We start from the raw sequence: 16397 nt of genomic DNA on the forward strand, positions 1-16397 counted from the left end.
TCCAATTTCTCTGACTCTGAATGAGGATTCACTATATTTTCCCACAGGAAATGTTTGTGCATTAATTACCATGGTTTATAATTAATGGCATCCAAAACATGATGCCACCAAAGTCATAAAATGGGCATCAATATTGACTAATGTGTATCATGATGTTTCAAATAAATACAAAAGTTGTGTGAAAGTGTCACTATACATAGATTGTCATTTCCCCTGTAGAAGATCTTACTTGTAATATTCAACACTGCACCAACTCAAAAGCTAATGGATTGTATGTATTTAGATATTCCCTACGAGCAAAAAACACATGGTTTAGTAAGTCAGGTCCAGTGACAGCACTATAATTTCGCTGACTAATTTTGGATCTACAAAATCTTGACTGTATTAATTTTAACAGCTGTGTGCCTGGAGTTCTCATATACTGGGAATAAGTAAACAATAATTTCCAAATCACTTTATACATGTCTTTTGTAACTATATGCAATGTTGGAAATAAGTCCTTATAGATATAATTTATTTGACTTTTCTCTTATATTTCTTATATTTCTTCTTCACACACAAGCTGAGGTTTAGAAAGACACAGCCTAAAATTATTTCCTAAAGCTAAGGAATAACCAGTGTGGTCTCATGTGACAGAATTTATCAAATTGTTTTTTTTAATATATTTTTAAATTGGCCCTCATATCATCAGGTTCTCTTTATCCTGTGTCACTTTTCCTTGATGTGGCTGCCTGTAGTTGTATTGGACTACGACTACCAGAATTCTCTTGTTACCTTGGATCATACTGGTTGAAGTCTATAGGTGTTGTCCTTCATGATGGGGGAGAGCATCATTCTGTGAAAAACAGGACTATATTTAATCATTGCTTCACACATGAATAAGCTATTACATTACCTGCTGAACATCTTGCTGGAAAACACAAAGTTGAAGCCGCTGATGTAACCGAACCTTCCTGTGTTGCCAGATGCTCTCCAAGCGCCGCTGGTGATGTAAGACCTCATGGACCACATCTAAAACTTGGTGAACAGCCTTGGAATAATTTGCTGTGGCAGTGAGGGATTCTGAGTTTCCAGGACTCAAGGGACGTTGCAGGACATCCAGTAAAGCTTTTCCATCCTGACTTACCTGAAAGATACAGGAGGAGATTTCTGTCAAGCTGTTAAAAACTGATTGTACCAGAGAATTTTGCTTATATACTGTTTGTAAAAAATCAAGTGCAATTTGGAAGGATTTCTTTTTTGCTGCTTCTGTAAATTTGGTTAGAATTGAATCTCTGTAAGACATTAGATAAATGATTTCTAAGATTAAAGTAAATAATTTGCAAATGCACTTTCATCCCAGGAAACCAGTTGTATTGTTTCTGGTAAAAATGTGTTTCTGGTAAAAATGTGCTTTTCTCTTATTGTTACATTGCTATTGCTTTTAAATAAAGTAAATTATTTTTATTTCACTCTAGTATGTCTCCCCTGAGACCCTGAAGTCATTAGGCAAACCTAAAATATTTTGATAAATAAAATATATTTGTAAAAAAAAAAATGCAGCCATGGTGAAAATGTCGTATGGAAGAATATAATACTCTTTAGCTTACTTCATTGTTATGTAGTAGTAGGAGTCGCAAAGGAAAATTTAGTTGTGATAATATTTTCTCATACATTTAAAAGTGAAACTCGCCTGATGCTCTAGCAATTCAGTGTCTTCTGCTACGTAATCCATTGCTTATGATTATCAATCATTAGTATTACGTTAATACTACATCCATTAAGTGCTGCCTCAGAGGAATCCATATTTAATTAATTAGCAAAAATTAGTTAACCAGCGGATATTACAACTGAAACAAGGCCTAGAAAATTCCCATATAATTAAGTTCTAAATCATATATTTCCTTCCTTCCTTCTTTTCGTATAAAATGTCTTGAAATAAAAGATCCGGATGAATCAGCCATATTATCTTTCAGTCTTGATAGGGACGTGTTCTCCAGAAGAGAGCAGACCTACAAATTCAGGGTTCTTCTGAATTCATGGCTCCTATTGCAATAGGAGGGACTTTGCTCAAGTTGGTGTCCCAATTATGGCCTTATCTAGAACAGGGTACAGGTTACCCCCTTGTGATTTCCAAAATAGGGATTACTTGAAAATATCACTTAGTGCAAAATGTAGCAGCCCTATAGACTTACTAGATAATCATTATTATCATGTAACACCCCTCCTTCATTGACTAGTGATTAGTTTCTGCATGCAATTCAGAAGTGATTATTTATTTTCTTAGCCTTTTTGGTTTCTTGGGAGATGTGGGTTGAGTATCCACAGTATTCTCTCTGAACTAGAAGATGTCAAGCAAGCAAATTCATTCTTGAGCAAATGGTTCCAAGGTGTATAGATACTGGAGAATTTCGAAGACTATGTCCAATGTAACTTATTTGAAGCTAATTGCTTGGATTGCTTCACTCATCTTCCCGAGGACAGTATTTTTTACACCAATGGGATTCCTAAAACTGCTATTAGAATCACACAGCTTGAAAATGATTTTACGCTCCTAAGTAAAGTCTGTTGCAGCCTGTAACTCAGGCTACAAACCTATATGGATGTTTCTGGAATAAGATAATGAGATTATTTCTAAATACAAGCATGAATTGCACCGTCTCCTGAACTGAGTAAGAAACTTGATAGTACTAGGGAATTTTTTTTACAGAAGATCCATTAGCTATGCTATTTAATATATCAGCATGGAATGAAAAACCAGATGAACACGTCATATAAATTATGTAGCTCATAACCCTCAGTACTCCTTTTGCATATTCAGCCATCTCTGTTAATTACATTGTGAAATCTCCTAGTGATTATTAAAAATCCGTCTAGAAACACTCACCTCAGTGTAAGCCTGAGTGACCTGTTCATAAAGAGACTGATGATGATGGATGGCCAATTCCAGGTTTTGCATTTCCGAGGGGAGACCTCCTTCACTGCACATTTTGCACCAGGCATCTACACCAGACAGAAACTGAAAGAATTGCAAGAAGGACTTACTTAATTACCAAAAACCTAACAGCTTACCTAATTACCAAAATAAAAAATAGCTTAAAAAAAACATCTCTTTCCACCATCGCTAAAAAAAACTAACAGCTATCAGCAATAAAACATGGAACAATAACAAAAGTAGCATAACACAGCACAGCCAGCCAAACTATAATACCATTTTGTAGTTGAAATATGGTCCAGAATAAACATCGCTTCATAATTCATTTGATAGACTCAAGAGGGCTCTAGGCTTGTTTTTCATTAAATTCTCTAGTTCGCAAACAATTTTGGACAACTTCCAAAATTTAAAAATCATCTGTAAAAATAGTAGGGCAAGGATTTTTCCCCTACTCCCCCACAAAAAAGAAAAGCTAATAAAAAGCTATATTTTTTTGCTACCCTTAAGAAAAAAAACATTCTGAGGACAAAACAAAAATAGGAATTAAATTTTTGTGAAAGGAAACTAATTGCTTTAGATAATTGCTGTTAGTTTAGGAGAATTTATTATTCTCCTAAACTAACATAAGGCAGCCAAAAGATTATCTCTCTCTTTCTCTCTCTCTCTCCCTCCCTCCCTCCCTCTCTCTCTTCCCCTCACACACATACAAAAATACAAATTAATTTTTAAAACAAATTATAGTTTTTATTTCTTTGAATAACTTCTTACTTCCTACTCTAGATGCTCAAGACAGAATGGTTTATCTCAGCATCCAAACAGTCCAGATAATATTTGTTTGGGAGCTAGAATATGACTCTGATGCCTCTAGTGACTGGAGAAATTATGAAATTCTGCAATTTTGGACATAAAACCAAAGTCCAGAAAAAAGAGGAAGCTCAGGGAAAGAAAAAAAAATGATTTAAACAAAATATCTGTCAAGTTTGCAAAGTAGATTTTATAACCATTGTGGTATTGTCGTTTTTGTGGTAAAGGTGACTCAAAAAGGCCATTAATGGGCTAAACTTGAGCCACTGTCTCATTTGAGGGGGGTACTGCTGCCTCTGCAAAGTAGCCAGTGAAATATTTGAGGTAAACCCTGTAACAAATTTAGTGCACCATCCAAAGCAGAGGAAATGCTTTCAGAAGTGGAACAGGAAAAATATGCCCAGAGGTCACTTTGCCAATAAGTGAGAAATCCTAAAAGGTGATATACGTTTTTGCCCTCCCTAAATGGAGGCTGACCTGTTATAATGAGTCCATATGAGCTCCTTGCCACATCTTAATTCATCAGGTTACACCACTAGAATCCAAAGCTAACATTCAAATGAAGCACAGACATCTTACGTATTAGCAAGCTAGAATAAATTTTTAAGACAAATGGGTTTTCAGGTATTAAATAGATCCATAATCTATACTTCATAATAGATTTTAAGATCACAGATCAACTATAAGAAATCACTTGTGCTGGCTCCAAAGTCCTACATCCATGGCATATGTACACTTTGATCACATTTATGACCTTGCCTTCCTTATATATCAAAAATTTTGATCAATAATTATTTTATTTCAAATGAAACATGACACACTGATACACCTCTTCACAATCTCACACTTAAGTGCACTTCATTACGCCTTACTTCATATCCTGTTTCCACAAAAATAAGACGTCCCTGGATAATAAGCCCAATCGGGCTTTTGAGCGCATGCGCTAAAATAAGCCTTCCCCTAAAATATTTAAATGCATGCACAGCTGGTCCCTGCCATTTCCTGGGGAGGAAGGAGGAACATGCCCCACGCACTCACACGCACCTGCCATCCCTGCATCTTGTGGAGGCTGCTCCTGGAAACCCTAGCTACTGCACTCCTTCCCTTAGTGGCAGCCACAAAAAGAGTGGCAGGCCCAGTGACACTAGGGCTGTCAAGAGTATGCCAGAAACAGAGACAGAACTTCTGGCCCTCTCTGAATCAGCTGATCCATGAGCCGTGGGCTGAGGTTAAGGGTCCTCCTGCACCTCAACAATAATAAGACGTCACCAAAAATAAGGCAAAGTGCTTATTTCAGGAATCAAAAGAAAATAATACACTGTCTTATTTTCGGGAAAACACAGTATTAAATTATCTACTATTCATTCTCTTGTGCTTAAGGAATTTAATAGTATGACATGAAAAAAATAGCCAATAGCTCCCACAGTTGAGAAACATAAAAAAACTGTAATACAAAGTTTCTAATCTGCTTTCAAAGTGTCTCACCCATATCTGGCCCCTGAAATGCTATGCTCCCTGAAGTGAATTATCTCAAACATTCTTATCCCAAAATAACATATTGTAGGTTTGCAATGTCTAATAGAATAATCAACCAACGGACCAATGAGATTAAAAAGAAAAACTCACTTCAATTTTATTCAAGAATAAAGTCCTCCTTCATTCAAGATATTAACACATTCTAAATAAATTAGATAATTAAAATAAACAATGAGCATTGTACATGTAAGAAATTCATCTAAGTGGTTGCTAGGCATTGACAATGACTGGATGGCACATAATTAATCAATAACCATTCAATCAATGATTATTGTACATGTATTTGATTATCTATTGTCTCTCCTAACAGAGGAGTAGATATGCAACATAAGATTATTTCAAAAGTAAAAGCATTCAGCAATAAAAATTAAACTGGGACATACATGTATATATTCAGTTACATCTGAATAGCATGGATGAACAACACCAGCTTGTGCTATGATCTATCTTGCTTTTCTTATGGAGACAATTTCCAGCGATTTAAACCAGAACCAATCACTACCATTCTAGGATCTGCAGCCTCATCAGATAAATGGATTTCTGTTTACAAAGATATTGCAGATAAGTTATGGAGAACTCTGATTCATGAGGAAACGCTGAGGGGAAAGAAGAGGAGAGCAAGAAAGCGAGATCTTTCTTGTGGATATCCTTACAACCTCAAAGGATTAAAAAGGCAATTGAGATTATATTTTGATTGAATTGTCCAAAGGCTTCCTATTCTCAATTATTCAAGACCCCCATGTTTGGGCTATTGCTGTTATTAATTATGTGACAATGTTAGTAAAGGTAAAGAAAAAAGGAAAACAAATGATACTTTTGGAGGAGGGACAGGGAAGGAACTTGTCCAGCAATAGCTGAGCTAGTCTTCTTTTAAAAGATGCTCCTAATGGTTCTCATATGCTTCCAGGCAAAAATATTTAGAAGTTCAGAAGAACTTTGTTTTCTAGAAAGATAACAGGTTCAATTCTCCACAATTTATCTACAAAAGAATCTTAGTGGGAAAACTAAAAGCAGATCTCTGTATGAATTTATTAATTCATAGCGAGTGCTCCTGAAAGTCCAGACAAACAACACTGAGCTAGATTAATTAATTAGTTTAGTATAAAATACTATAGATTAATTTATTCTTATGATTGGTCTTCCCTTCCAGAATTAAAAACATTTCACATTCTCCAATTACTAATAGCAATAGCAATAGCGCTTACTGTAGGCAGCTTCATAGTGCTTTACAGCACTATACAGTCAGCATGTTGTCCCCAAACCATCTGGCTCCTCATTTTACCCACTTCGGAAGGATGGAAGGCTTTTTCAACCCTGAACCACTCAGAATCAAACTCCTGGAGTGAGCAGTGAGTGAAGTTGCAGTACTGCATTCTAACCACTGTGCCACCACAGCTCAGTGAATCCTGAACACATTCCTGAACGTTCCTGTCCAAACTGAATTTCAGTGGCCACTAGCTAACTAATGATTTTCAGTTTAAAACAAACAAAGTAATTTAAATGCAATGAGCTCCAAAAAATCATTGAATGATAAAATATCCTACTGATTTCAGTGGATGTTATCCCCTCCCCCTCCAAAAGAAGTTTGAAATGGATTATGGAGTATTATAAGTTAATAGCAAAAAATATCTTCTGAATCAAATTTATGATCCATTAATTATTCTCTCCTTGTTAATAAACTTTATATTACATCTTATTTATATTAAAGTGAACTTTTTGTACATAAGAGTATATCATATGAATTTGCCAGAGTGTGCACAGTGTGACAATTTTGAGACAACCCAGGATCAAAATACAGTAAACAGAGGTTTGTCTTTCAAATGGTGGTTTATCTACAAGGAATATATACATACACGTACTTGACAAAGTCAGGCAATCAATCATCAACTACAGCATGGAAGCACACATGGAGAGAGAGGGGGGGAGAGACGCCCTTACAGGACCTCTCTTATATATACAGCCTCTTAGTCGTATCAGCCCAAAAATCTTGCTGACTTATTCCCTGCCTTATATTACTGTAGCAGCTGGTTATCTCTTAAAGTATTTCCCTGATACTCCTCCCCTTTAAAGCTGAACAGCTGAATGCTGCTTTCTATTTCTACTATGTCCTCATCTTCTGCTTTGGTTTCTACTCATCCACCTCTCTTTGCAGGTACAACTCCATCTTTAACTTCAAGAGAGGTAGTTTGTGCTATTCATCCAAGACATCACAAAACCTCCTCCCATTATGCTGATGAAAGCCATGCTGCTTGCTTCTGTTACAAACACCAACACTAACAAACAACAATGTACAGCCCCTCTGACTCTGGTGCAAACTCCCACTTGGGTTCTATTCTCTCTGGTTTCTCTAGTCATTTTGACCTTCTCTCTGGATTGGGGCCATAACCTGTCAGAGTGCACACAGTGTGACTGTTTTGAAATAACCCAGGAGCAAAATGCAGTAAACCGAGGTTTGTTTTCAAATAGTGGTTTATATACAAGGAATATATACATACACATACTAGGCAAAGTCAGGCAATCAATCATCAACTACAGCACAGAAGCACAGAGAGAGAGAGAGACATGCCCTTACAGGGCCTCTCTTATATAGACAGCCTCTTAAAGGCGTAACAGCCAAAAACCTTGTTGACTCATTCCCTGCCTTATATCATTGTAGCAGCTGGTCAGCTCTTAAAGTATTTCCCTGACAGAATTTATATATGATAAGAACAATGATAATTAACTAGATTGAGTTCACTTCAGTTAGATTCAGATAAAGCAGTTGAACATTTCAACCTAAAGCTGTGGGATTTCATGAAAAAAAATACTATGTCCATCTTGACCACAAAGTTGAATCCTAGTTGTGAAAACTTATCTGAGTAGACACAAAGCGGCCAAAACATCACAAAAGAATGTGCCAGAAAATGGCAAAGTGTTAAAGGTTGGTATAAACATAATGGATGCAAACATAAAAAAGAGAGAAAATTTTGGTCTAATCAGATAAAACTATATTTTTTGGAGTATAAGATGCACCTTTTTCCCTCAAAAAAAGAGGCTGAAAATCTGTGTGCATCTTATACACTGAATACAGCATTTTTTGCCTCCCCAAATCCCATCCCCTTCACCAAAATGGGCGTGCATAGTTTGTAGGAGGCTTTCAGAGACCTCCTGGGGGCTGGGGAGGGCAGAAATGAGTACAAAATGGGCCATTTTTTCTTAATTTTGCCCCCCAGTCCCCAGCAGCACTCTATAAGCTTCCTAAAGGCTATCCATGCCCGCTTTTTGACAAAAAACAAGCCCATTTTTTGCGAAAAACAGCCCATTTTTTTTGCTAGTTTTTGGCTCGCCCAACCCCACCAAAAGCACTCTACAAGCCTCCTAATGGCTAGTCATGTCCATTTTTGGGGGAAAAAATGGGCCAGTTTTTGCAAAAAAATGGGCCAGTTTTTGCAAAAAAACAGGCTGTTTGGGGGAGGTTTGCAGAGTGCAAAAACTTTTTTTAAAATTTGCCTCTTCAAAACCTTGGTGCGTCTTATACTCCAAAAAATACGGTATATATTTTATATCATATATCTCCTTAGTTTACACATGTTATGCTAAGATGTGTTCCTTTCAAAAATATAAACACTGATGAATCCAAGAACTTCACCTTTTCTTTAAATAAAAAAAGAGTCCTAGAGAGTAAACAGGTGTGACAGAGACACTGGAGAGCATTGGGGAAAAAAATTACCTAAATATTTAATACTAGAGCTCTGTTGTACTCTTCTTCTTCATATATCTTAAGCATTGATCTATTGGACAAAGAAAAGCTCTCTTATTGGGATCTCTTTGTAGGCAATAGTGACACCATGTGGGACAAAAGATAGGAAAGCAACCCATGCTGATTTCTATTGCCACAAACTGTCAAGGAAAAAAATGAACAACAGAATATTTTTAAAATATCTTTTAATTCATTTTTTTCTTTAAAAAAAACAACGCAATTGAAAATAACCGAAATAGCAGTTAGAAGATAAGTTAGTTAGAGCTTCTACCAAATTCTGTAAGATATATACACGCTATACACAGAAGTTCAATATTACTAGGGAAAAAGCATGCACAAACTAACCAAACCACTGCTGTAGTAATAGATGTGTATGTACTCATCTTTGCATTACCAACACCTACAGTATATGTTGAATATAGTAACTAAACTCAATCACTGTTTTGCTTGTCTAAAGAATAAAGTACAGCATATTTATTGACACATGGATTTTAAATTAATCCTGCATGAATTTTCAACTTTCCATAACAGATTAAAAAAAAAAAAACCAGCCTAAACCCACTAAGTAGTTTAGCATGCAGCTGTGAACAGTATTCCTTTGTGTGGCCATGAGCTGTTCTCTTAACACGCCACTCACACGGCACTCTTTCTAGCCTAAGCCAATAGAAAAAGAGATACACTGTATTGAACAGGCTGGAGGAAAGATTTTTTTGGGAAGGGGGAGAGGACCCCAATGTTAAACCTCAAAACAATAGCCAACTCATAGTTCTTAAAACAGTTGGAAAATGCAAAGAATACACCAATTGTATGAATGACATTGATGGTGATTTAAACTAGATCAAAGCCAAAGACAAGGCAGAAAGGCATCTGACACAGTAAAAATTGCATACCTGTTCAGCCTTCTGGTGAAACACAGCAGACATGGCCAGGATAGTGCTACGCTCATCCAGTGCTGCAGCAAAGCTCTTCCACTCTTGATCTAGCTGTGTGGAAATCTGCTTAATTTGTTGAGATGCATAATGGCCAGCCTCTGAAAGCCTGGATGCAACGGACATGATGCGATTTATATTCACGTAGGCATTCTGAAGAGACAAATCAAATAGGAGAACTGAAATTTATACTTTAGTACAATTAATAAGAAAAACCATAGTTTCCTTATTGCTGTTCACCTACAGACACAATCTTGCCAGACTAAAGCTACTATAACTATAGATATACTTTGTGAATTGCTAGGGAGGGGCCACTTTAGCCCTTTCCCTGTCTATCAGACTTTCTAAGCTCCTTTGACTCTTTGAAAAGCAGCCTCTTAGAACTCTAGACATTCCATCACATAATCTGATAAAATATTTTACAAGGAGACAGTTGGGGAGGGTAAGAAGAACATTTACCATCAAAGTAGCATTGAAAAGACTTTAAAAGCCAAGCTGAATAGCCAACAAAATCATATGGTAAAGGTTGCATTGCTTGATGCAACATGTAATAGATCTGCAGATAAAATATTCAGTATCTGAATACAGTTCCTATATGAGACTTCTTGGGAATGGTCCATATGTATGGATTTTATCTCCCAGAATTCCCCATCCAGCCTGCCAATTGGTGAGAATTTGGAAGCTGAATTCCACATGTCTGGTGGGCATTGAGATTGGAGATGAACATTCTTTGTGCAGTGTTCTCTGCATCTGAAGATAAACCTGGTTAAAAAAGATTGGTTGGGACATTTCTGATTTAGTGTACCATTTTCATGTTGAAATATTTAAATAGCCCATCTACAGCATAATGTAATACATTCTAGCAATATGCAGGGGTCCCCAACCCCTGATCCATGAACCCGTACTGTGCCGCAGCATGTTAGAAACCAGGCCATACAAACAAGCGAAGGCCCATCTGCAGGAGCAGGCAGCACATGAAACCACACCCCCTGTGGTCCATGGAAAAACCTTTCTCCTCAGAATCTGTCCGTGGTGCCCAAAAGGTTGTGGGGGGGCACTCTTCTAAAGTATATAAATTATAGGCACCAAGGTACTATTTTGATAAGGTCATGCCAACAGATTTCAGTCTATGTGTTCATAAATTCCTATATGTGCAAAAAAGAGGTTTTTGGTACAATGAATATAAAATACTTTAATTGAACTTAGTCTTTCTTTTTCCTGATTTATAGTAAATATTTGCCCTGCTATAGAAACAGAAAACACAGAGCCCATTACCAGAATAAGCCAATTATTTCTGCAAAAAGAAACTCTTTTTCCTGATTCTAGAAAGAGAGCAGTATTAACATGATGTAAACTGAATTGTTGTTTGTTTTGAAGCATTTGCCCATTCCTGGGGGCAAAAGGGATTATGAAAACCCTAGGGCCATTCAAAGAATTATAGGATATTTGAAATAGTTTCTTTAATATACTGTGCATATCTCATCAAAGCAAACAATAAGATAAAGTGGAATATTGTAAAATTTTATGGAATCACATGAAGGAGTTAAGCCAAGAGTATCAGGACAAAAGAATTTATATGATCAAAATGAAATTGTAAAAAGATACTACATTAATGGAACACTGTAATCCTTTCCTATGCTCTATAACTTCAGGAAGAAAATAGAAGTTACTCTAATTTTTGGAAAATTGGTTTGATAAAGGGTGGGCTAATATAGGCATGTTTGAAAACAGCATCCACACGTTTCTGAAGTCACGACTTGCCCTTCCAAAGGGTTACATCAAAGCATAAGCCAGTTTCTGTAAAACAGTTATGAATAGCTTCAATTAGAATAAGCAGCATGTGGAGTGAGCTATTTAAATATACAATGGCAATCAGGGTGATTTGTGCTTAAGGAGGAAAATGTAACTTGGTTTAGGCAGCTAATTAAATTAATGAGATCCCCAAATATATTTTAAAGCCAGTTTGCCTTTTTAATAACATATTAATCTATAGATGTAATACTGCATTATGGTAATAGAAAGTGTTTCTGAATAACCCTTAATCTACATATTGCTATATAATATTTAGTGACTTTGAATTCTTAATGGCTACCAAAATTTAATTTCACACTATAGCTGTTTTATTAATGGGGATATTGCTAAAAGGTTTCTAAGAGTTCAGCTGATATCTTAATTCAGAAGGACTATTCCAACAATCACAACTCATATGCTGGATTGTAACAACAATGCAACAAGTAAAATGTAGAAATAATTGGTCATTCAGCAATGTGGTTTATGCAAAGTTGTGATTGTATGAGGAATTTCACTGAGCCCTCTCTGGTGTATATTCTGAATGCGTTTAACTCTCATGACTAAATGAGTTGACTTCTAGAGTGCTGAAAATATTACCTGAAATCCTCTTATTTTAATTTGATATGAGAACAATTCGTCTGCTTTATTAAACAAGTGGAGAACATTTTGAGTACAACAGTAGCTGGAACTACACAAACTGCTATTAAATGTTAATGATATGTTATGTCTTATTGATGTTTATGTATTTTCTATATTTATGTATTTTCTATAGCAAATTTGTTGAATCTGGACCGATCTGATCGAGGGGTGTATGCATTTCATAAATATAAATAATCTATGAGGTTATTGAATTAATTAGGAGTAAGTTATACAATTTCCATGGAAGCTAATGTTTCTATTAAATTTGTAGTAATTAGGATTTCAACTTTTGCTTGAATGCTTTTAAATATCTAGGAAGAGTTATTTCATGGAAAAATGTTACTTGATTAAAAGTCCCACTGAAATAATGGGAAAAATAAAAGCAATACAATGAATATTATTTCAAGGTTCTTCTGTTTATTTAGAGGTTTCCTTAGAGGGATACATTTATTTTAAGCATATTGATACTTTAAAAATATTTTCATAAAGAACCTAAACTAGATTTTCTTAGTTATTTTTATCTTTAGGCACATATGACTTTTTCAATGGAACATAATTTATTGTGAAAAAAGCATTATGGTCATAATCAGAAAGTTATGTGACTCCTTCAACCCTTAAAACATAACAAGCTCCTTGCTATAATCCAGTTTTGAAAACTGCCCCAAACAAGGTGAGATTACTTTAAATCAAAATCTTGTCAGGATTTTTAAAAAATAAAAATTGAGTTTAAATAGAAATTTGGGGTTGCATAAAATTGCAAAATGATATTTCTTTCAATTACAATATTTCTTGATTTCACCATTTACTTCAGACGCAGTAGCACAATTTTAAAGTCTCAAATTGCTAGCATAATTGAAACAAAAGTTGTAGACTTAACAACTTTAAGTCTATATTTTTTTTTTAAAAAAAAGAATTAATGAATATTGCTAAGTGGATATTGTTTTGCAAGAAATTTGGAATAGCTAGCTGGAATATTCCATATCAATCAATAATTGGCTAAGAACTAAAAGAATAACTTAAAATGAAACTAATTCAACAACAGATTATATTTCATCGTTCTTGACACCCCTCCAACCCACAGAATGGTTGAAAAGTCAGCTATCAGCCTCACTTTATTGGCAATATAAAATGTGTGAGTAATATCGCTTACTTATATAATGTGTACTTGTCTTACTGCCTATTTTGGTTTATACTTATTAATATTGCATGCCAAAGTTTTCAGTAAGGATGTTAATGTACTGATTTACATTCTTGGGTGACCAGTCTGTACCTTCTTTCTGTTTATGCTCACAACAACCAAAAAAATAAAACCAATTCAACATTTAAAAAAACCAAAAATGGAAACATGATGAAGTGAAGGCCCGGGTGAATAGAACAGTTTCCATGCAGTGGGGGCTGTCCCCTGTTTTTGATTTCTATTTTTCTTTTTCTTTTCTCTCTTTGTTTTTGAATATTAAAGCAATAAAAAAGAAAACTTCAATACACAAAGATTCTTTTTTTAAAAATTCATACCAAAGTTAAAAATAAGCATTTAATTGACTAAGTAATCAGAGAAGGCATTTGTCATATTTGACATTTTCATTAGAAGATGGTTATTAAGTAATACAAACAGAAATCACATGTGTATAACTTTACACTAGTTGAGTATTACATTTTAATTTAATATTAAAGGCATCCTATATATGTCTGGTAAAACGTTCATTGGATAGCTATATATATATATATATATATGATTTTTACAACCCCTGGTAAGCCCCAATTATGGGAAGAAGCTAACTGCTTCCATCATCTGTCCTTCGGCTCGTCACAAGAGTCCATCACGACAGAAACCCAACATTTTTACTGTTGCCTTTGTTATATTTGTGGTTTTTTTTAATTTGTGCTGATAAATAAATAAAGGGAGACTAGTATAGATCTATTTCAAGCTATTTAGCTCTCATCAGCTAGCCATACCCTTACTGGGATTCGAACCTGGGCTGTATTGCATATTAGGCAGATGTAAAAATCTAATAGATACCTTTCACCCTGGCTTCGCTGATAACGGATAAGAGCCTGTGGCCTAATGGTTAAGATCTCTGCCTAGTATGCCTAGTATGCAATATAGCCCAGGTTCAAATCCCAGTAAGGGTATGGCTAGCTGATGAGAGCTAAATAGCTTGAAATAGATCTATACTAGTCTCCCTTTATTTATTTATCAGCACAAATAAAAAAACATAAATATAACAAAGGCAACAGTAAAAATGTTGGGTTTCTGTCGTGATGGACTCTTGTGACGAGCCGAAGGACAGATGATGGAAGCAGTTAGCTTCCTCCCATAATTGGGGCTTACCAGGGGTTGTAAAAATCTAATAGATACCTTTCACCCTGGCTTCGCTGATAATGGATAAGAGCCTGTGGCCTAATGGCTAAGATCTCTGCCTAGTATGCCTAGTATGCAATATAGCCCAGGTTCAAATCCCAGTAAGGGTATGGCTAGCTGATGAGAGCTAAATAGCTTGAAATAGATCTATACTAGTCTCCCTTTATTTATTTATCAGCACAAATAAAACACACACACACACACACACACACACACACACATATATAAAAGCTACTGCAAGTTGATCAATTTCATTTTTTGCTGATTATGCATTGGGTGGATTCCTTCATCTCCTTTAATTGGTTCCCCATATCCTACCTTCTTATACTATATCTACAGTATCTCATGTACCTCCTTAGAGAAAACCTGCTATATACTCACCATGGAATTCATAGCAAAATGGTTATGTTGTGTCTGTAAATCAAGGGCATGTTGATAGCTCACTCCAATTTCAGTGTGACTCTGCAGGAACAACTCTTTGTTATGGCTGATCCAATCAAACATCTGAAAAAGAAGGGGAAAACCCCTATTATATTCAGAAATGCAGAACGAAGCATGGAAGAAGAGTCTTTTGTCCTTTAATTCAGAATTGTAACTGAGACTACATTTGAGAAACATCATTTAAATAAACACAATAAAGTGTAATTGAATTAATTGGTCTGTGTTATACTACTGCCATCTGTGTAGTCTTTCATTCATGCTTAATATGGCTGCTACAAAAATCAACCCTCCAAAAGATAAATGAGCATTCAAGAGTAAATATATGGAGATATAGGTCCACAGAAATTTTCAGTTATCCAGGTGATGGTTCAGAGCTGAAGGTGAAGAAGCTTCTTGGATGAGAAGCAAAACGTCTTCAAAGAAAAAACAGAAAGTCCAGTTGCCTCTTGAAAAGCACCTTTGGGACACATGAAGATATACTTTACACTCTGTCAATTGATTTAATGTTTGTACATAAAACTTTAGCAGGATATATTAAACTAGGAGAGAATGTTTCAGAATTGGCTGGGGATGAAAGGAAATTTAGCAGATGAGAAGAGAGATAGAGAGAAATGGGGGTAGGTGTTTTGGGTACATTTCATATTGCAAAGGATCCTTATACCTATGGAGTTTGCGGCTCTGAAAATCTGCTGCATCATACACTCCAGCAACGCGGCCAAATTTTCTATGTATAATTTCAATCCCATAATTGCTTTTACTGTGCTAGTTTTTCCACATGCGAGAAGAAAACAGGCCAATGGAGTTTAATTACAAATTAAATTGCTGTAATACATAAAAGAACAAGCAGGATTCTTGTTTTCTTGATCTTCTCAATCCATTCAGTCTAAATGTAGCAGTGGCTCTTAATTAGGACAGCTTTACATGGAATTCAATTAATATAAAAGAGATAGCACATAATAATAAGTTTTTTTTTAAAAAAATCAATGGCTAAGAGCCATAGTGATTATCTGCACTACAAAAAGAAGAATATATACACACACACACACACACACACACACACACACACACACACAAACACAAAACTATTATTATCAGTTGCCAAGAAATATGAGTCCCATTACTCCAGGCATACTCAAGACTACTTTTTCCAGCAAGATGCCATGTTTCATATTTGGAATATATGTACCAATTATCAAAACCTGGTTAACAAGCTCTATCCACAGCAACCTGGACTTTATGTTTTAG

At 35.5% G+C, this 16397-nt stretch overlaps 1 protein-coding gene across 1 annotated transcript in view; it reads right to left on the reverse strand.

Annotated features, from left to right (window-relative positions):
* LOC106552522 (kalirin) overlaps positions 1 to 16397 on the reverse strand; it is a 489228-nt gene that overhangs the window by 117036 nt on the left and 355795 nt on the right. The window contains exons 6-9 of the mRNA XM_087707922.1: positions 15093 to 15215; positions 9884 to 10075; positions 2867 to 2998; positions 896 to 1126 (exon numbers count right to left, since the gene is read on the reverse strand). Of these exons, the coding sequence (XP_087564048.1) occupies positions 896 to 1126; positions 2867 to 2998; positions 9884 to 10075; positions 15093 to 15215 (678 nt within the window). The remainder of the gene's footprint in view (positions 1 to 895; positions 1127 to 2866; positions 2999 to 9883; positions 10076 to 15092; positions 15216 to 16397) is intronic.

The sequence above is a fragment of the Thamnophis sirtalis genome, unplaced genomic scaffold (assembly GCF_051295495.1).
Source record: "Thamnophis sirtalis isolate CommonGarterSnake01/CBP01778 unplaced genomic scaffold, rThaSir2_p1.2 scaffold_1, whole genome shotgun sequence".
Classification (NCBI taxonomy): domain Eukaryota; kingdom Metazoa; phylum Chordata; class Lepidosauria; order Squamata; family Natricidae; genus Thamnophis; species Thamnophis sirtalis.